The following is a 21,456-nucleotide window of genomic DNA, read 5'->3' as shown; positions in this document are numbered from 1 at the left end:
TGGTGCTTTGTAACATGCACTGAGATCACACACTACAAGGGCCTCTGCTAGATGGCCTCCATCGAAAAGCGACCGCCACGGACTCTTTCTTTTCCGGCCTCCACCAGTACTGTGCGGAGGTGGCTGATACCTACCACATAATATACGGACGAGCCTGCTCAATATTTCTTCACCCCCGTAGCCCAATCCAACCAGTCAGGACTGGGAGGGGGCTCTGCTCGATTGCCAGGAACTTCCGGCCCAACAAGTCACGGTCCAGCGTGCCAGGACAGCGGTCATGACCAAGGGGATCCCTGACTAGTGACTCCACCTAGTACTATGGAAGCTAACACACCAGAGCATGGTTTCCCTGGCCACCTCTTCGTTTTTAATAAATGTTTACCACCACCACTACCGCAACCGGGATCAAACCCGCTACCTTCGGATGAGCCCTAGAGCACCCTATAGCCACTGATACACCGAGGCGGAAAATGACTTCTGCAAGTACCAAGGTGCTTGTTCTTTTTTGCGCGATTTTTCTAGATTATTCCTATGACATTCGTTGCTTCAAAGTTGTGGCGAAACTTACGTCATACTGTTGCGTAATAGTAAAAAGCAGCCGCAGTTGGACGCGCATATTACAAGTAGACATAGGTGCAGTTTACTTTTTTATTCTTAGCTTGTCACCGACTATAGGCTTGTTCATTCTCCGAATCGCTTGTAGAATTTTGCAGCCAGCCTCTTGTCGAGTTTCTCGAACTTATTCACTGTTTCCCCAAAAATTATGCTTATTTAGGTAATCACCATGTTCAGCAATACAGCGTTTGTCGTTGACTATAGCGGCGCTTTTGTCGCTTCTAGTAGTTAAGTGCTGAAGTGAAAAAATACGTTGGGGCAATAAACAAAAAACCTGACTCAAACACTTGAAACATGTATTCAGCCAAATGGAGACGATGCTGAAAAGTAAATATGCGCTTACCTTCATAGATGCTCCTGCTTTCACTGCACAAAACAGGCGATTCTTTTTTTTTTCAAACTTTGTATTTGAGTGACAGTTTTTGCTATCAAAATATGCTTTAAACATATAAAATTGTTGAATTTTCTACTTCATTCGGGTTTATCTTGTGATGATTACTGACTTGTTAGTTCGGTGGCATCTGGAAGCCCTGCACAGAACGCTCGCTAGTGGCCCGGCCCTGGCATGAATGTATTGATCCCATCACGCATTACTCTCAGGAAGGTCGAGTGAAATGCGAGATGGGGTGGTGCACATGTAACGTAAGACGGCACTCTAGGGCAGCGCTGTGGTATACTGTACTCACAGCCTGCGCAGCCAGCGTCGTACTGGAACTGTTTGAGCAACATCGTCGCGCTGTCCTTGAGCGTAACGTCGTCAGCGCTGGTCTTTCCTAACATAGGTGACAGCTTGCCCAGGCTCTGTTCTTTCGGCAGCATGAAGTTGGGAGGCAACACCACGTGGCCGAAGTCAACCTGCATCACAGCGACAAACAAGATACCTAAATGGAAAAAATGCATAAAATAAAATAGATATAAACAATAATTTCAATATGGTAAGGAATTCCGAGATTATGTAGAATCTGGCAGCCTGGCTTAGTCTTGGCTACTCGCTCAAATCGGGAGATTCCTTGAACCTTGATAAGCTCGTCAAACGTATTGTGTAAACCCAGTTGAAGGAAGACTCTGGTGCTGGTGCTTCGAGGCAACATAGGGCTTGTTTGTAAATTATCCTGATTAGGCTATTGAGTTTTGACTTTTCTGCTGTGAACGATCGGTGATACGCGGTCGTACAGGTGATTTGACTTAGTACGAATGTTTGGATCAGACGGGTGATGCCAATCTATTTCATGCCTTTGTGTTTATTGGTAATGCGCCGAATGAGGCGCATCGTGTTCGACACTCTGGCGCCAATGTTGCGAACTGTCTCTCCGCTGGTACCTTTACTTTCTATGACGAGACCTAGCACTCGGATTTTATCCACGGGTGGTATGACGTGGCCGTCGCTTGTAGTGAGTTTTATATCGGTGTGTGTCTGCGCTTGGGGATGTTGCTTGGGTGGTCGACCTGTGAGTGTAGGGTGATATAGCAGTAGCTCAGACCTCTCCGCCCAGCAGGATAGCCCTGTTCCTTGTATATACCGTTCCACTGTGTCAATATCCTCCTGTAGTCTTTGTTCAATGGAACCATCACTGCCATCCACCCATACCAAGAAACAGTACCGCGCATAGCAAAACAGCACCACTCCTACCAAGAAACATGCGCCCTGAACACAACAAGGGCAGACGTGTCAGTGGAGCCAGAGCCATGTCAAGGTTTTTTTTATTTGGGGGGGGGGGCTCAATCATGACGCGGTTTTTGTAAACGCAGCACGCTACCAGAAACCTCACCGCTTCATGGCTGCTGTCGCAGACCACGCACAACAATGCAAAAGCAGTGCGTCAATCATCACACCGAACATAGAAACGGCGGAGGAATTGGCCATCACGATGGCCATAGCCCACAAGAACGCCTCATATGTAATCAGCGACTCACAGACGGCCATTCGAAACTACACCAGCGGCAGAATCTCCCCCGAGGCATTGCGGATCCTGAAAGGGGTAATGACATGGTCACCCAACAATTTGCGGTTTTTGGCGAAAAACGAAAGTAGAGTGTTGCATACGATTGTGCACGTGTAAAAACTAGACTATGAAAGATGATTTCAGGAAAAAAATGGGCCGTAAAGGTCTTCGGCCGTAAACTCCACCCACCGCCGGTGACTGCCATTTTGCCACGGCGTGCGTGACGTCACAAATTGATGGGAGCAGTGCCTTCGTCCGCTACCAAACGGCACCTTCGGCCCGTGGTCAGTGTGTTCAGTGTGTTGCGAGTGATGCTTGCCGCGTGGTCTGCACGTGTTGCAAGTGTTGCGAAGTGGTACCGGTACCATCGCCATGTTGTTCAGCACCATCATCAGCTCCCGTTTCGGGCAATGATTCATCGAGCAACAGAAGCGGCGTCGACGTCGTGTACGCTGCACGTTTTGGTTTCGACCCCATCCCCACCAGCTCGAGCGACGAAGAAAGCGTCGAAGACGAGGCGAACCCAGATACCAACGACCTCGGTGTTGCGGCAAACGTTGCACACGGCCTTCCGCAATGGTAAGTAGCTTTATTTCGAGCGTGCTAGGTTGACAAGCGAAGTTAACGATTAGGAGACGCTGCATTCGCGAGCACACGGTCGGGACAGCGTACGACCACAGGCTCGGCTTTTTCACTGGTATACCAAACTCGCCGAGAAGACGCTAGTCACCATTGTAGCTGTCTGCCGTGAAGTGCGCTGATCACAAAACAGATGCGTTGCCTGCGCTCTGGCCTTTCCTGAGCACGTTTGTCTCTCAGGCCGTGTGTTTGGTGGGCTCTTTAGAAAACTTGAAGAATGACACAGTACTCTCCCTGCTCTGTACGCTCACAGCGCAGCATGGGCGACGCGGTAGCATTGCTGAACTGCTGCAAGTGATGCAGTTCTAGTGGCACGTTGAATAACGCTCAAACAACTCGATTGCAAGCGCACCTGACCATGAAACGCGATCGCGCTTTCGTACTGCACACCATGCAGAAGCTCGTGGCACAATTGGTTCGTTACGTCATGGCTAGCGAGCGCGCCAGTGTTTCCCGGCCACTGGGTAACTCGCTCGTTAATAAAAATATCCGATTATAATTTACCGGTTCATTTGCGAACGTCCAGAGACCAACCCACAAAGCACAGATTATGACCGAAAATTGGGTGTCAGGACCCCTGCAATACAGGCAAAATTTACCAGGTGGATTATTATGTGCACATCTTTTGGTTCCCTGCCCACACACCACTAGGTAACCCGGAGGACAGTCCGAATCAAGTGGCGCACAACGTGGCTCCAGGCTTCACGTTCCGAGTCGCGTTAGACGAGGTGGCCACCCATACGGACTTTTCTGTGCCGGTGTGGGAATGGGAGGATCGGCTCACTATGATTTATGACATAACTCAACACTATCGACTGCAAAGGTGGGAATACCCCCCACCTTTACCCAAGCTCAATCGAGCCCAGTTCGTTCGATGGCGGCAGCTACAAGCACACACATACACGAACCCTGTCATCATTCACCACATATATCCCGACGTCTATAGATCCAATCTCTGCCAGTACTGTACCACCAGAGCCACTCTTGACCGTATTCTATGTGAATTCCCAGCATTATTCAGAAATTCTGGGGTGGCGGCCTCCAATGAAGACCTTCGGGCGCGTTGGCGGACTGCGCTTCTCAGTTCAGGCCTGGACAAGCAACACTGGGCGATCCAGCAGGCCAAGGAAGCTGTCTGGAGACATGGTCGCTGCGTTAGCTCCTAGGCGGCAGCCCCGCCCAGAAATCGGCCGGAAATCAATAAAGTTTACCCCTCTCTCTATGAACAATAATTTTGACGCGTACCATCTCAGCTTGTTTTGTAAGCGTCAGAGCATCACTGGCTTAAGCGTGCGCAGAGTTCTCTTCAGGAGTGCGGGAAAGAGAAGGTTTGTTGGAGAGCCCCACTCCATATAATTGTAGTCAATGTATGAGGCAAACATTGTGCTCAACGCTCTTACGTGACAAGGAGGGCCGCCGCTCCTACTGCCCAACCTTCAATCCATGCGCACAACCTATTTTCTCCGGGTTACTTATTAAATGGGAAGGATTTCTTAGCAAACTTCGGCTACTTTGAGCGTATCTATCTATCTATCTATCTATCTATCTATCTATCTATCTATCTATCTATCTATCTATCTATCTATCTATCTATCTATCTATCTATCTATCTATCTATCTATCTATCTATCTATCTATCTATCCATCTATCTATCTATCTATCTATCTATCTATCTATCTATCTATCTATCTATCTATCTATCTATCTATCTATCTATCTATCTATCTATCTATCTATCTATCTATCTATCTATCTATCTATCTATCTATCTATCTATCTATCTATCTATCTATCTATCTATCTATCTATCTATCTATCTATCTATCTAGCCGCCTACGACTTTTAGCTCTCCTCACCGTTCGGATAATGTATCAATACCAAACTTGGTATAGCATAACATTACTATATGAGAAGCATATTTGACTAGTCATAACATGAAAATCAATGATTGATTTATTTGTGGGGTTTAACGTCCCAAAACCACCATATGATTATGAGAGACGCTGTAGTGGAGGGCTCCGGAAATTTCGACCACCTGGGGTTCTTTAACGTGCACCCAAATCTAAGGACATGAGCCTACTACATTTCCGCCTCCATCAGAAATGCAGCCGCCGCAGCCGGGATTTGAACCCGCGACCTGCGGGTCAGCAGTCGAGTACCTAGGCCACTAGACCACCGCGGTGGGGCAACATGAAAATTATGACACGTATGTCATAAATGTCATGATAGACATTTCAAGGTCTTGCTTCTCTTGCCATGGTTTCATTCAGATGACATGTTGCAAAACTGGTATGGCAAGACATGATTGCATGGCGAACACAAGCGACAGACCCTAACATGAAGATCATGACATGTGTGTCATCTAACAACATGACTAGATGCCACGCTCATGATGCGCTCTCCGTCATTTCGCTAGCGTCACATATACCAAGTTTGGTATACGGAACGTGAATGGATGACGAAGGCATCTGACTGGTGTAAACATGATAATCATAAGATGCATGTCATGTAACAACATGACTACATGCCACGCTCATGATGTGCTCGCGGCCGTTTCGGTAGCTTCACATATACAAAATTTGGTATTACGTGACGCGAACGGACGACATAGGCAAATGACACATCCAAACATGATAATCACGACATGCGTATCATGTAACAACACGACTACATGCCACACTCATGATGCACTCGCGGCCGTTTAGCTAGCTTCATATATGCCAAATTTGGTATTACGTGACGTCAATGGACGGCGAAGTTATGTTAGTGGAGCAAACATGATAATCGGGAAATGCGTGTCATGAGAAAACATGATTACATGCCACAGTCCAGGTGCCAATATACTTCGACGTGACCCGGCGCGCGTTCCTTTCTTCGCTTGACGCTGACGTTGCCACGCCAGGCGCCGGTCCTGCCATATACTCGCGGGCGCGAGCTGCGTTGCTTTGACGCATGCGCGTTTCAAAGCGTCCGGCGTCCCTCCATCTCAAAAAGAGGCAGACGCAGTGCTGTCTAGGTATCGCATTACTGCCAAATGCAGCATGTCGCATTCGGGCTGCGCCGACGGACGCTGGTCGCGCCTGTCGCGCTTGGCGTCAGATTATAGAGTGCTCGGGTTTTGCTAACGTAGCATCGCTGTGACCGTTACTGTGGAGTATATTGAGCCCTTCATAATGCACTCGAGGCCATTTAGCTAGCTTCACATATACCGAATTTGATGTTACGTGACGCCAATGGATGACGAAGATATATGACTGGTGCAAACATGATAACCATGAGACGCGTGTCATGAAAGAATAGAGAGCTTTAGTACTGCGTACGCTGCGTACGTGGCGGCGTTGCGTGCCTAAGGACGCCACGTTCTGCGTAGTGCGCATGCGCAGACCGCTACGCGCACGTATCGCGTTACGTACGCAGCCGCTACGTACGCACGCATGAGATGCGTGCGTGCGTACGTATGAGGTGATCGCGCGGCTCTCGAACACGTTCGCGACAGCGCGAGACTTCGTTTTGCAAAATGGCGGCATCGACGGCAAGCACCGACCAGCTCTGTGGCTTAAAATATGGCCATAATCTGGCTATAACACTTTGATTGGCTCACATTGGCTGCCAACAACACGTGCTTCTATTTTGATCTACCAGAAGGTGCAACACGCTTCATGCTCGTTACGTACGCGGGTACTACGGCGTACTAAAAGCCAATTAGTGGCAAACGACGCGAAGTAACGCAAGGTGCTTGCGTGATGCATACGTAGCACCATTCCGCAGTACTAAAACTCTCTAATATGACAACATACTACGCTCATAGCGTTCTCGTGACCACTTCGCTAGCTCCACATATACTAAATTTCGCATCACGTGACGTGAATAGATGACGAATGTAAACGAAACGTCCAAACAGGATAATCATGACACGGGAGTCGTGTATGGCATAATTTACCTGCACTTCGTAACGCGATGGTGATTTTAAAGGGACATATCAACCTTTCTCATTCGTGCTTCACATATCTTCGATTCCCACTGCATGTGGAATCTGCCAATATTTTAGTTCATAATATTTATGAATACTGCTACACTCATTAAGGTTGTCAGCAGAAGTATTATGCTTATTTATGCTTCGATGACCCGGGTTCAAATACGGGCAGGGCAGCCTAAAATCACGTGACATTTTGTATACGCCTTCAAAAACTAAAACGCTGATTTACAAAAAACAGGCACAATGGCACATGATGAAATCAGAACTACATTGTACATGATAACTACTGGAGGATGATAGCTACGATAATTTTAATGTACAAGCACAGGCACGCATAACAAAATTCTGAGAGTTAGTACTGCAGGTGCGCCGAGAAACGTTTTGTTGGTAGGTGTGAAACAACTTCCTAAGTAAATATATTCAATTGGGCCATTTCGCGGGGAAAAAACGAGCACTTTAAAGTGTTGCTGGCGGAGAAAAAAAATTAGTGTACAGACGTGCCTCTGATTTTTAGCACGTCTTGTAGAGAAATGAAATAGCTGCCATACCTTCAACTTAACAATTAACAGAAAATGCTGAAGTGTGCTGAAATTTGAACGAACACAAAGAAATAGAATACAATAAACATTTGCGTATGGCATCTATCCCTCTCAAAACAAAATCGACTTTTGGATGCGAAACGTCTCATGGTCGAGCTAGATCCGGTGTGCGGCGTGACCACCCTTACAACACATGCGCGCGTCTCTCCCGCTCTCGCTCCTCTCATACGCTCCCTCCTCTCTCGCCTCGCTACGCCGTTGTGCAGGCAGCATGTGCTAGCGAGTTTCATGATTGAAAAAAAAAAAACCGACTGCTCGAGTTACACAACCGTTTACCGGCTACCCCGTGTATATAAGCACTGAATGTTGACCTCCAAGGTAGTGCCGGTGGGAGATTTCTCCTGTACGTTGCTGAACAATCGAAATTTGCAGCATGCGCCCAACTTCAAGCGACTGCGGCTCTCTGTGTGCTATCAGAGTGTTCCATCTCTCATTGCCGTTTGCAGCGATTGGCGTCCTCCAGTGGGGAACACCGGTCCATCACTGCGTGCTTTGTGCTTCCCCAGGTTTGTCTCTTGTGCGGCGCAGCGATTGAGCGCTAGCGTTCACCGCCCGCTGCACCGCATCTCTACACATGGTTCCCTTTAGAGGGAGATGGCGTAATTTTTTATCATTCCGATTATTCACACGAGTTTGAGACACAAGGTGGTATTGGCATCAGAGGGATAACAGCGCATTGCAGGTAGTCACGTCTGTTTTGACTGTCATGGTATGAATGTGTCCACATTACAAAAGAAAAGATGGATTTAGCGTAAGTGTTCCTCGTCGTCCGTCTTCCTTTTAGTTCGTCTAAATTCCAGCGCTGTTTTCCGTCCTTTGCGCAACGAACAACTGATAACCTACATTAGCTCTAGCAACACTTGTATGATAGAAAACATTGCCACTATGCCACTTCCAAGTGCAGGAGGAACAGACAGATGGAGATAATACACTGTGGGGACCTCAGACAGGCTGGCCGACGTTCCTATAGAGGTGTTCCTGTTTTTGTCAAAAGCACCTTACCATCACGGACTAATCCTTTCAAAGCTATCGCACAAAGGTCGGTCAGCCTACCGAAACATTGGCCAGCCTGTCTGAAGTTGCTCTCCTTCGCACCTTTGCATTACACAGCCGTATCACTTAACTACGAGCAGCAAAGCAGTGGAAGTTCTTCAATAATTACCTAGGACAGGAAAAACATGCCAACGATTTAGCCCAGTGCGGCATATTCACGCCTCTGTTAACGCGATAGCTAACGTTAGCTTTGGCGTACATAATTCCTTTCACGGGCGCCCCTCCCCTTCTTCATTTAGGTCAAAATTTAGGACAAATTTTGCGCCCCTCCTTTTAGGTAACTAGGGGGGGGCACCTCTACCCCTTCCTCCTACTTTGTACTCACGCTCATGAACGCTAGCCAAAATAAATCAATACTTGAAGGGACAATAAAGTGAAACAATGACTTGGCCTACAGTAATAAACTGCAATCTGAGAACTCTAATGTCTTTAGTTTCACTATCATAAGTTCATTACTAGCGAAAAAAATTGAGGTTGAAGTTAAATTTTTAAGTTTTGCACCGATACCTATGCGCGTGACGTCACGAATTTCAATACGTATTTTACTTACTTTCGCATATTTAGGGATTGCAAACTACGTCGGACTCAGCAGACGCCATCAAAATCAACGACGTCATGGTATTTGTGGAGATAATTAATCTCAATGTGGCGTCTCTAGCCACTTCGCCAAACGTCGCCTAACGGAAGGAGTGGTGTTTTCAAAACTGGGAAATCGCTCTTTACGAATACGCAAAGAATCGTTGTCTTTTAGTGTCCCTATAAAGGGAACAGCGCTACACATATACCCGTGCTAGGCCATGGTCGAACCACTTCCTCATCACCGTTCATTGTTGTAAAATGGCTAAAATGTGGCCTCCCACCAAATATTCACCTCTGAAACGAAGTGACCTCGAAAGGGAGACACCCGGCGTGTCAGCATGTGAGGTGCCACGCAGCGAAGTTCGAGGACACGGGTTCAAATACGGGCAGGGTAGCCGAAAAACCATGTGACCTTTTGTTGTTATTGTGGAGCTTATGCAATATTGAATAATAATTTTTTTCAGACTTCATTGTTGCTAAGCTTGATACTTAGCGCCCTTCAGATGCACGGTAATACACTACACGCAAGGTGTGGCACACGTGAGCGGATATTTTACCTTGCCAGGCTCCACCATGGTTCCCCTTACGCATTTCTGTCACGGATAAGACTTAGTGAAATACATGCTAATATGTGGCAAAAGAAAACTACAAAAAATTGGCCAGATCCCACGTACAGTGGGAATTGATGGCATGCGAAGCATGAATGAGAAATGTTGATATGTCACTTTAAAATCAGCACAATGTTACGAGGTGGAGGTAAATGAATGCCGTGCATGACCTCCGTGTCATGATTATCATGCTTGGATGTGTCGTTTGCCTTCGTCATCTATTCACCTCACGTGATACCACATTTAGTATATGTGGAGCTAGCGAAGTAGCCGCGAGCGCATCATGAATGGCCCAATATACTGCAATGTAGCGTTGACGCGCGCGCACTCTGGGCAGAGCGACGCTACGTTAGCAAAACGCGAGCACTCAATAGTCTGACGCCAAACACGACCAGCGTCCGTCGGCGCGGCCCGACGGCAACCGGTGCGAATTGCGACATACTGCATTTCGCGCCAATGCGTTACACAGACAACACTGCGTCTCCATCTTATCATGACGGATGGATGTCGGATGCGCTGAAACGCGCATGCATCAAAGCAATGCAGTGCGGCGCATGCCTGCGAGTATTTGGTAGGACCAGCGCCTGGCATGGCTACGCCGCCGCGACGCGACGAAAGGAACGCCGTCGAGCACGCGCACCACGTCACGTCGAAATGTATTGGCGCCTTCGGCTGTGGCGTGTAGTCATGTTCTCATATGACACGCATCTCATGATTATCATTTTTGCACCAGTCACACACCTTTGTAATCCATTTACGTCACGTAATACGGAATTTGGCATATGTGAAGCTAGCGAAACGGCCATGAGCGCATCATGAGTGTGGCATGTAGTCATGTTGTTACATAACACGCGTGTCGTGATTATCATGTTTGGATGTGTCGTTTACATATGTCGTCTGTTCGCGTCGCATAATACCAAGTTTGGTACATGTGAAGCTAGTGAAACGACCGTGAGTATATCATGAGGGTAGCTTGTAGTCATGTTGTTACATGACACGTATCTCATGCTTATCATGTTTGCAACAGTATCATACCTTCGTCCTCCATTCACGTCCCGTATTACCAAAATTGGTATAACTGAAGCTAGCGAAACGGCCGCCAATGAATCATGAGCATGACATGTAGTCATGCTGTTACATGACACGCATCTCATGATTATCATGTTTGCACCAGTCACATACCCTCGTCGTTTATTCACGTACCGTATTACCAATTTTGATATACGTGATGCTAGCAAAATGGCCGCGAGCGCATCATGAGTGTGGCATGTAGTCATGTTGTTACATAACACGCGTGTCATGATTATCATGTTTGGATGTGTCATTTACATATGTCGTCCGTTTATGTCGCATAATACCAAGTTTGGTACATGTGAAGCTAGTGAAACGACCGCGAGCGTAGCATGAGGGTAGCTTGTAGTCATGTTGTTACATGACACGTATCTCATGTTTATAATTGTCACGTGTAAATATCTCAAAAACGTCGACGCGGACCACCAAGCACTGCGGGACAAAGAAGAAGAGTGCGGTGGCACGGGTGGCACGAGGTGCGCTCGCAGTGTTCGGGCCAAGGCGTGCAATTCCGAGCTCGGACGAGCGAGACGTTCTGCCGGGCGAGACGCGGGCGTGTGCACGCGGTGCCGAGCCGTACCGAGTGACGCGCCAGACTTGGACGTGGACCGCGAGCTGTGCACCCGAGGGTACCTGGTGGTGCCCTTGCCAAGGCGAGGAACGCCGGTGACGGAGCTGCCGCACCGCAGCTGTGGCGAGCAGCATTTCAGCACGGCACAGACGGTGCTGTGCTGGCCAGAACCTGCACGTGGAACCGCTACGCCCGGGCGGTGATCAAGAGCTCGGAAACGAGGTCTGAGGTCAAGCTGGTCCAGGAATCTCCTAGACGACGCCACCGCTGCTCGAGTGTCGTGAGACTACGGGACTCTTCCTCCTCATGTGCCGCGGTGGTCGTCCCGACGGCGTCCACATCACCGACTTTTCATAGCCTTCCTTTTCTATATAAACGTTTGAACTCGTCTCCCTGTCTGTTTCCTGCGCCGCTGCACAGTAGTGGAAGTGCACGAACCGTCCTAAACATCACAATTATGTTTGCACCAGTATCATACCTTCGTCCTCCATTCCCGTCTCGTATTACCAAATTTGGTATAACTGAAACTAGTGATACGGCCGCCAATGAATCATGAGCGTGGCATGTAGTCTTGCTGTTATATGACACGCATCTCATGATTATCATGTTTGCACCAGTCACATACCTTCTTCATTTATTCACGTACCGTATTACAAATTTTGGTATATGTAAAGCTAGCGAAACGGTCGCGAGCGCATCATGAGCGTAGCATGTAGTCATGTAGTAACATTACACGCATGTCATGATTTTTATGTCAAGGTCTGTCGCTCGTGTTCACCGTCCAAAATCATGTCATGCCAAACCAGTTTTGCAACATGCCTTGTGTACGAAACCACCATAAGAGCTGCAGGACCATGAAATCTAAATTATGATATTCATGACATACGTGTCATTATTTTCATTTTATGACTAGTCAAATATGTTCTTCATACAATGATGTTATGTCATACCAAGTTTGATATAGATACCATTATTGAAACGACCAGGAGAGCTAAAAGTCGTAGGCGGCTAGATAGATAGATAGATAGATAGATAGATAGATAGATAGATAGATAGATAGATAGATAGATAGATAGATAGATAGATAGATAGATAGATACGCTCAAGGTCACCGAAGTTTGGTAATAAATACTCTCCATTTTAAATTTCGCCTGGAAAGAGTGAACAAAACGTTTATTTGATGTTCTGCGCAAGAAAATAGTTGAATGGTATTCTGGAGGCGTTGAGTTAGAGTGCCTCGAGCGTGCAACGGAGTCGTCACGTCACACGTGAGACATGAGCACCATCTGGCAGTTATCTTGGAAAACAAAGCGCGCGCACGGCGTGCGCGCCCGTCTCGGAGGTGATAAGGTGCAGAACGCAAGGCGACGGGTTGGTGCCACCACCATGTCGTCTTAGCAAAGCGTTGGAAACACTTCCTTTCGTGCAAGCGTTTCGTGGTCAGTGCAGTATGATAAACGCTACGTTCCTATAATTGCTTATATATATGTCTTGTCTAGTGAAAGATATACGTACAAAATATTGACGTGTTGCTATGGTGCCTTAGATATGCGCAATAATTGTTTTTAATTGACAATCGCACAAGTATGAACGCTGAAACTTGAGCAATATTGGTGGGCGTTGCGGATGGGGTCGGTCGTTTAAGGCATCGGCTGGTCACTCCATTGCCTTTTAGGGTGCTTTTAAGGGTGGACAAACAGACAAATGTACAGACAGAGAGACCAAATTTCAGGGGCGAAGCTTCTTATAGCGGCACCCGTTCGTCCCTCGTAGCCGTTGTAGTGTGTAAGAAGTATAACATTTTGACTTTCAAGTTGGTGCCGGTGAGAGATTTCTGTGCGTTGTTGAACAATAAAAAATAGTGCTCAATGTACATGCCAATAGCTGCTAATGGTAAATGAGAGACAGGAGCATTTGGCTTTTAGTTGAGGCGCACGTCGTAATCTCCATTAACAGCCATTGGCATGTGCATTGAACACTATCTGACAAGAAAGGGTTGCTACGTTATACTCGCTGGGTGTAACCTCCTTAGTTTTAGAAAGGTTTAGCGAGCGTTGGGCTGCAGTGCCATGAAAATAGTGAACTAGTATATACCATGAACTCGAGGTGGTTAAAGGTGGGAAGTAGACCCGAAGGCAAGCCGTAAGAAAGTGTGCCTGTGCCACCTCTCGTTTAGCCCTTGAAATGTCCGCTGGATGGCGATGCTTCTATATGGAAAATATCTGATGAAAAGATGCGGGATGGTGGTACTTGGAAAGTTGAATAGATGGACGGACGGACACACAGACAGATGCATGGATGGACGCATTAGCGGGCGCAGGGGCGGATGCATGGAAGAACGCAGGGACGGACTCACGAACAGACGCACGCCCGGACGGGCAGATGGACGCATGGACGGTCACACAGACGGACGCATGGACGGACGGAAGCAAGAACGAATGGACGGACGGGTGCTTCGCCCAACTCTCCATCATTCACTCCGTGGATATGCTGCCATTTTTTTAGCGTCCAAGGTCCCCTAGAAAGACTATCGTCTTTAATTGTTGCGTCGTTGGCAGTCGACCCTATACGCGCCTCGCTCCGCAGAGTGCGTCGCGAAACAACTTGTCCGCAGAACGTACGCACTGGAGGTGTCTAACGGTGATCTTTTTATACACACCATATACTGTTAGAAGTTCCATGGCCTCCGAGATGGCGGGCGCGCGGCGTCGCGCACCCGCCATTTCGGAAGCCATGGCAGTACTCATAGCGCGATGACTTCAGAGTGTTTGTGCTTACGTTCACTCCAGTTCGTGACTCAGTTGCCCACAAAAAAGTGAACCATGGCACGACTCCATACCTGCGGTGCTTACCTTTGCCACTGTGCAATAAATGCCGAAGGACTTGTACTCGGTGACCTTCTTGGTCAAAGTCAGGTGTACTGTTTCACCGGTATATTTTTTCAGTTTTTCGGTCCTGTAAGAGTACACATTGCGAATGGTTACACTCAATCATGTGGTTTTAACGGTGAAAGATGCAAGCAGCCGAATCGTAAAAGAATGAGTTTTAATTAATATGTGGGGTTTAACGTGCCAAAACCACCATATGATTATGAGAGACGCCAAAGCGGAGAGCTCCGGAAATTTCAACTACCTGGGGTTTTTTAACGTGCACCCAAACCTGAAAAAATGAACTTTCGTTCAACGTTTACCCGACAAAACAATATTGATAAGTAATATTTGACAAGTTTGCTAATGGACTGGTATTTAAGCATCGCACTGATGACGTCAGTGTGGCATAATCATGTGGCTGTTGACCTGCGTCAGTGTGACAACGAGGCTGCTGTGACACATGTCAAAGGACATTTTAACACTAAAGTGTTTCATGTCTACCACGACTTCGCTGATGTATTTTTGTCCCAGCTACCACGTAGAGCCCGCATGTGATGCATGCAGTGACGTGAATGTGACATCAGAGTCATTATGTCCCACCATGTTGGTAACCCAACAGGAAAGATTTCAGTGACGTCAGCATAAGTCCTCTACACTCGCTATAAACACCTGCAGTCTCGTCAAAAAATTCACTCTAGTGTAAGACGCACCATCTCTTATGCATATGTCATGGAGCGTTGTAGATTTACTGCCAGAATCGAACTAAAACAATAGAAAACACAGCAGAAATTCACGATACATTTGTGCACTGCTTGCGATGAACAATACTCTGTGCTTTCGCAAGTGAAACCAGGTTACAGCGAAAAAGAGAGATAATACACATGTGTCAGCGTGCCAGCAACCACAGAGTTTCTCGCTATAGTAGCTAAAAGGAAATCTTGCGCCACCATCTGCAAAGTTTCGGAGGGATTCCACGATGGCAATGATGGTATATTATGCTAGGATGCATGTGTTGAGAAATAAAGCTTCTCCAAAAAAGCTGTATGTATGCATGTCTGTATGTACACGAATACATACATACATACATACATACATACATACATACATACATACATACATACATACATACATACATACATACATACATACATACATACATACATACATACATACATACATACATACATACATACATTCATACATACATGCATGCATACAGACAGACAGACAGACAGACAGACAGACAGACAGACAGACAGACCAACGGATGTTTCGCCCCACTCATCATCATTCACTCCGTGGATATGCCGTGTTTTTTTTTTGATAATCCGAGCAGCGAGGAGTCCGAGGTTGAATTCGACAGCTCGAATTTTATTTCGGAGAGCAGTAAAGGACGAGGATCGACCTAGGACCAGGCAGTACTCGTGGGTGAGCGCAGTTTCGCATTCGTTTTTTCTAGCGAGTAGCTAAACAGACTGGCTGCTTAGTCACTTCGTTTTAAATTTATTTGACAAAGTTTCAACGAGCGTTTAGAAAATAGATTATTCATGAGCTTATTCATCTTAATGACCCGATGGCAGCCCACAATGCTCCTCTATTCACGTGGGCCAGGAGCCAGAAAAAGTAGACAGGTGTAAGAATTGAGAGCTTTGTAATGGGCAGAAGTAAACCGAGCTGAAAACACTTTCTTTGCGGCAAATGTCAAGTGCGATGGTGTTTTACTGATGCGCGCGGAACTGTTTTTTTCAGCGACACAAACGCCATGGTGAATGGCCACTGCATTTGCTTTGAAACACATACAAAAAAGTTTTGCAGATATGTGTACCAAACTTTTCAAAACCAGAAACAATGGGATTAGGCATGTTTTGTACACCTTTGAATTTTGTTTGTATTGTAGTGTGTTTTCTCAACTATTGATCTTTATCCCAACTTTTTATTGTTGCCATCGCAGCAAGTATTCAATTAAAAATTTTCACTCTTAATAAGTACATTATTAATGTCCATTTCATTTTGATATACTACTTCGTTAGCTTTAGTTTACGAAACAGAAATATAGTGCTAGGACTTGGTTTATTAAAAAAAACAGAACAAAATTTAGGACAGCATTTCCCATGGCCTTTTTTTACGTGATCTCGGAACAACACCAGCTGGTCAAATTTCCCAGGATCTTCAACTACGGCGTACCTCATATCGTGGTTCAGGGACCTTAAACCCTTCAAAATAAGAATGAATTCACACGCTCTGTTTAATTCTCCGATACTTCTGAACAGGGTTGTCAAACTCGCCAGCGGGCCGCATGCTGCAACGCAATTTAGCCCCGCAAGGGCCGGGCCAGGAAAGCAAGCATAGATGAAAGTGGGAGGTGGAGAGTGGCAGAGGGTAGGTTGTCGTAATTGTCAGCTAACGTTACCTTTTGCAAGAAAATCTTTTTTTATATCTGATATACAGCTAATTTCTGAAGATTTGGCGTACAGCATGGCAACATGTGAGTACCTACCGTAATGACCTGGACGCCGATTCTAAAATACAGTTTTTGTTTGAAGGGCATGTTTCAACACAATGTGGGGCCCCGTTGCAACGATCTAGTGGCTAAGGTACTCGGCTGCTGACCCGCAGGTCGTGGGATGGAATTTCGGCTACAGCGGTTGCATATTGGATTGAGGCGAAAATGGTGTAGGCTCGTGAGCTCAGATTTGGCGCATGTTAAAGAACCCCATGTGGCCGAAAATCCGGAGCCCTCCCCGACACCATCTTTCATAAGAGATGTTGTAGTGGTTCTGACACCGTAAACTCTATTCATCATCATCATCATCATCATCATCATCATCATCATCATCATTATTATTATTATTATTATTATTATTATTATTATTATTATTATTATTATTATTATTATTATTATTATTATTATTAAATCATGATGGCAGCATGGAAATCCCCACGAAAACAAATATTAATTATTATCAAAAGTTTAACGTCCCAGAACCATGATACGATTATGAAAGACGCCGTAGGGACGGGTTCCGGAAATCTCGGCTTGCTGGGGTTCTTCTACGTGCATCTAAATCTGTTTACACGGGCCTTACACATCTTTGTTTCCCTCAAAAATGCAATCGCTGCAGCAGGGAATTGATCTCATGACCTTCAGGTTAGCAGTCGACAAGAGTAACCTCTAAAGCACCACAGTGGAGCCCCCTCAAGCATACTTTCTAAAAAAAGAATTAAAAACAATACAGGACGAAGATGATAATGTACGGACCACAGGCCGCAAATTAAAAGCCCGCGGGGCTGGCGTTTGAGACCCTGCTCCAAAAATTTGAGGAGCAGGAGAGGAAGCAGGCGTGCACAGAAAAAAACCGTATGCTATAAAGAGGATGTGCCAAACGGTGTCCGCGGAGGACCGCCGAATGTGGTGCTTACTTCGATCGGCGAAGTCGAAGCAGAGCAAGGTTTAGCAGGAGGGTAACCTTTAGTGTCCGGTAGCTTTCTCGATACGCGGTGATTTCATTCAAGCTCTGGCGGGAATGATACACTGCAATTGTATCAATACATGTGTGCAGAATTCCCCTTCAGGGGGAGGGGGTGAAGGCTTGTCGTAGCCCATTCCTCATGTTTAGTAAATGTGACACACTTTGTGCCCCCTTCCCTATCTTTCAGGTGAATCAAATTGGGATGGGTCCACTGGCTACCCCTCGTGCGCACGCTTGCAGCCTAGAAGCTTGTGTGCTTTCAAAAAACTATTTCTGGGACACCCAAAGAATGTCTTGAGGCAGAAAAAAAACACGAAAATGAATGCTTTTACGGGCCAAAACTATTCCGCCACATACGTACTTTCCATGTTCGTCGGGAATCAGGTCACCCGAGTCGGTGAGTTTATCTGTCTTGTCGGCCATGAACCTTCCCCCTGCGTGCAAGTGATACAGCACAATGTGAATAGTCCGCGACGGAAGTCAGCTTTAGCGTATGTCACAGAACGAGCGCTCAAAAAGGGCGCGCCGCCAAATTCTCGCGACGAAACGCCGGAGTGACGCCGCGAGGTCAACGATAAAAAGAGAAAACAAACATCCAAGGCTCCCCGGGCGCGCGCTTCTACCCTCGGAAGCGTGTCTTCGCCGACGAACCTCCTCACCCCACATGGGCGGCCGAGCAAGCACTCGAAATTTCTAGATGGAAAGGGGCGTGTTATGCCGGGTTGAGTAATCCGTCGAGGACGGCCCTCGTACAGTCTCGCGCTTTCCCCCAGCCTTCGCTGCGCATCGCGCCGACGAAATGATGAGAATTTTCTGGAATCGCGCACGGAAGGTATTTAACCGAGCAGCGGAGATGAGAGATCAGGAGAAGACGGAAGTTAGCGCCAGAGTGCGAGGGTATACCGCCGTGTAGTCGGCGAAGGTTTTGTCCGTAGAGACAAAGCAGGAAAAGAAGATAATTTCCACCTGAGGGGTGACGACTCGAGCGACAGGCAAGAGTGTGTGTTTACCGCTATCGAGCGAAGACGCGTGGCAACAGCTGCGTGTGTGAAGCCGACGTGTTTCCGGCGAAGAAGTTTGAAGCTTGGAGAGTGGCCAATTGAAGACGCGAGGTTTCCTGGAAGAGAACTTCAGGGGCAGCGGAACGACAACAACGCTGGACTTTGAGTGAGTGATTCTCGGAAGAGTAGCATCCAGACTTTTGTTCCAAGAACTTTAGACTGAATAGGTTCTCTATCTCTTTAGTCTTTAAGTGTCTTGGTTGTTCAATGCATGCGACTGCATTGTAGTGCGTATTGTTGTCTGTGTCCGTCGTTTCGAGTGTGGCTGATTGTACTGTGTAGTACGTTGTTTGATTGGTGACATATTGTACTCAACTATTGTGGAGTGTGCATACCTGTGTATTGTTTTTGATCTGCCATTTTTGAGAATATAATTTTTGTTTGGTTTATCAACTCTCGGCTCTGACTTGTTCTTTGGGCCACTGCTGGCGTCCGCTGGCGCTCCAAAAAGGACCACTTATAAATTGTCCACGCTTTCGTGGTGCGGTTCGGGGCTTGGAATTAGCCCCGCGATCGCCTCCCTAATTAACGGGACCCGTGACAATTAGTCTGGCGTCCGCGACAGGACGTTTTGGTGCACAGTGTGTGCAAAGTAGTGAGAAAGAGCCTCGAGTTGTTCATAGTGCTATAGGAACGATTTTGTGTGTTGTTCAGTGTTCTCGTTAACAAGTGCAGGGGAGTGTTCCGATAGACTGATTTAGGCAGATACTTTTTACACGTGGCAAGGTTTTATTTGCGAGAAACAATGAATCTCGAAAAGTTAGTCGCTCTTGGTGAGAAGATGGGTCTTTCTGGTGCCGAACTACGGAAGTGGGTCACCCAGAAGGAAAAAGAAGAAAAAGAGAGGGCCAAAGAAGAAAAGGCAGCTGAGCTGGAAAAAGCAAGGCTGGCGGTCGAAAGAGCCAAAGCGGAAAAAGAAGCTGAGTTGGAGAGAGAGAGGTTGGCAGCTGAAAGGGCGAGAGAAGAAAGAGAAGCAAAGGAGCGACAGCTGAAAGAAGAAAGAGAGGCAAAAGAGCAACAGCTGAAGGAAGAAAGAGAGCAGCAATTGAAGTTGGAGCTGGAGAGAGAGAAGTTGGCAGCCGAAAGGGTGAGAGAAGAAAGAGAAACGAGGGAGCGACAGCTGAAGGAAGAAAGAGAAGCGAGGGAACGACAGCTGAAAGAAGAAAGAGAAGTGGAGATGGCTGAAAGGGAAGGGCAGCGGCAGCCCGAGATGGAACTCAAGCGCCTCCGTTTGCAACAGCGAAGTGAAACTCCCGTCCAAGCTAGAGTTGAAAGCAGTGAACGGGAAGATCATGGCTTCCGCTTGAACCCAAGCAAGCTGCTCGTCACGTTTGATGGAAGGAAGGACGACCTTGACGCGTACCTTCACAGATTTGAGACAATTGCACGGAGCCAGAATTTGCCGGAACATCAATGGGCAACTGCTTTGAGTACCTGCTTGAGTGGTGAAGCGCTCAGTGTGTACGGCAGGCTGACGCCGACCGATGCAGCCAACTACGCAAAGGTGAAAGCTGCTTTGCTGAAGCGATTTAGATTTACTGTGGAAGGAATCCGGGACAGATTTCGGACAGGAAAGCCAGCTGATGGTGAGATGGCTACGTAGTATGCCGCCCGACTTTTCCATTACTTCGACAGATGGATTGAACTTTCAGGGACAGCGCAGGAGTACGATGAGCTTAGAGAGCTCCTAATTAGAGAACAATTTCTTACTAGTTGCCACCCAAGCCTATCGCTGTACTTGAAAAAGAGGAAGGCTGAGTCACTTGAAGGCATGCTCGCTCGAATTGGCTGATCAATTCTCGGAAGCGCAAGGTGGAACTAATTTGGCCAGGGTCAAGAAGGAGTGCCATGAAGATTCGAAGAAATCGGCTCCCGAAGAAAAGAAGCGTGCACGAGAGAGCATTCCGCGATGTTTTCTGTGTAACCGAGTGGGTCATCGCGCGAGCAACATTCGAACTAACTTTACGAGCCCTACGGTAGTAAAATGTTTTAAGTGTGGACAGACTGGGCACAAAGCAGACGCATGCCGAAACGGAGCGAGTCGAACCCACCAGGTATCCTGTGTGAAAACGGCACCGAAATCCGGTAATAATGCCATCACCGATGGATTCGTAGAGCTGAAAAATGGGGAGAAAATTCCTATTGTGTGTGCTGTAATGACAAAACAGCCAACCGGTGTTACGAAGGGAATGCCAACGCTGACTGGAAAAGTTGCGGGCAAAAAGGTTGCAGTGTTAAGAGATACCGGTAGCTCCACTGTTATCGTGCGGAGAAATTTGGTACGGGAAAGTGAGTTAACAGGCAAAACTAAACCAGTTTGCCTAATCGACCGTACGGTTCGGATGCTTCCCGAAGCAGAAATTCAGGTTGAAACCCCGTACTTCAGCGGAAGGGTTACTG

The 21,456-nt window shown here is 47.0% G+C and overlaps 1 protein-coding gene across 1 annotated transcript in view; it reads right to left on the bottom strand.

Moving 5' to 3' along the window:
* Window positions 1-21,456, bottom strand: part of LOC142764914 (protein Skeletor, isoforms B/C-like) — a 60,537-nt gene that overhangs the window by 19,866 nt on the left and 19,215 nt on the right. The window contains exons 3-5 of the mRNA XM_075865452.1: window positions 18,357-18,429; window positions 14,508-14,610; window positions 1,302-1,470 (exon numbers count right to left, since the gene is read on the bottom strand). Of these exons, the coding sequence (XP_075721567.1) occupies window positions 1,302-1,470; window positions 14,508-14,610; window positions 18,357-18,429 (345 nt within the window). The remainder of the gene's footprint in view (window positions 1-1,301; window positions 1,471-14,507; window positions 14,611-18,356; window positions 18,430-21,456) is intronic.

The sequence above is a fragment of the Rhipicephalus microplus genome, chromosome 6 (genome assembly GCF_043290135.1).
Source record: "Rhipicephalus microplus isolate Deutch F79 chromosome 6, USDA_Rmic, whole genome shotgun sequence".
Taxonomy (NCBI): Eukaryota; Metazoa; Arthropoda; class Arachnida; order Ixodida; family Ixodidae; genus Rhipicephalus; species Rhipicephalus microplus.
The sequence above is the reverse complement of the archived record's forward strand: the minus strand, read 5'-3'. Positions and strand labels throughout refer to the sequence as shown.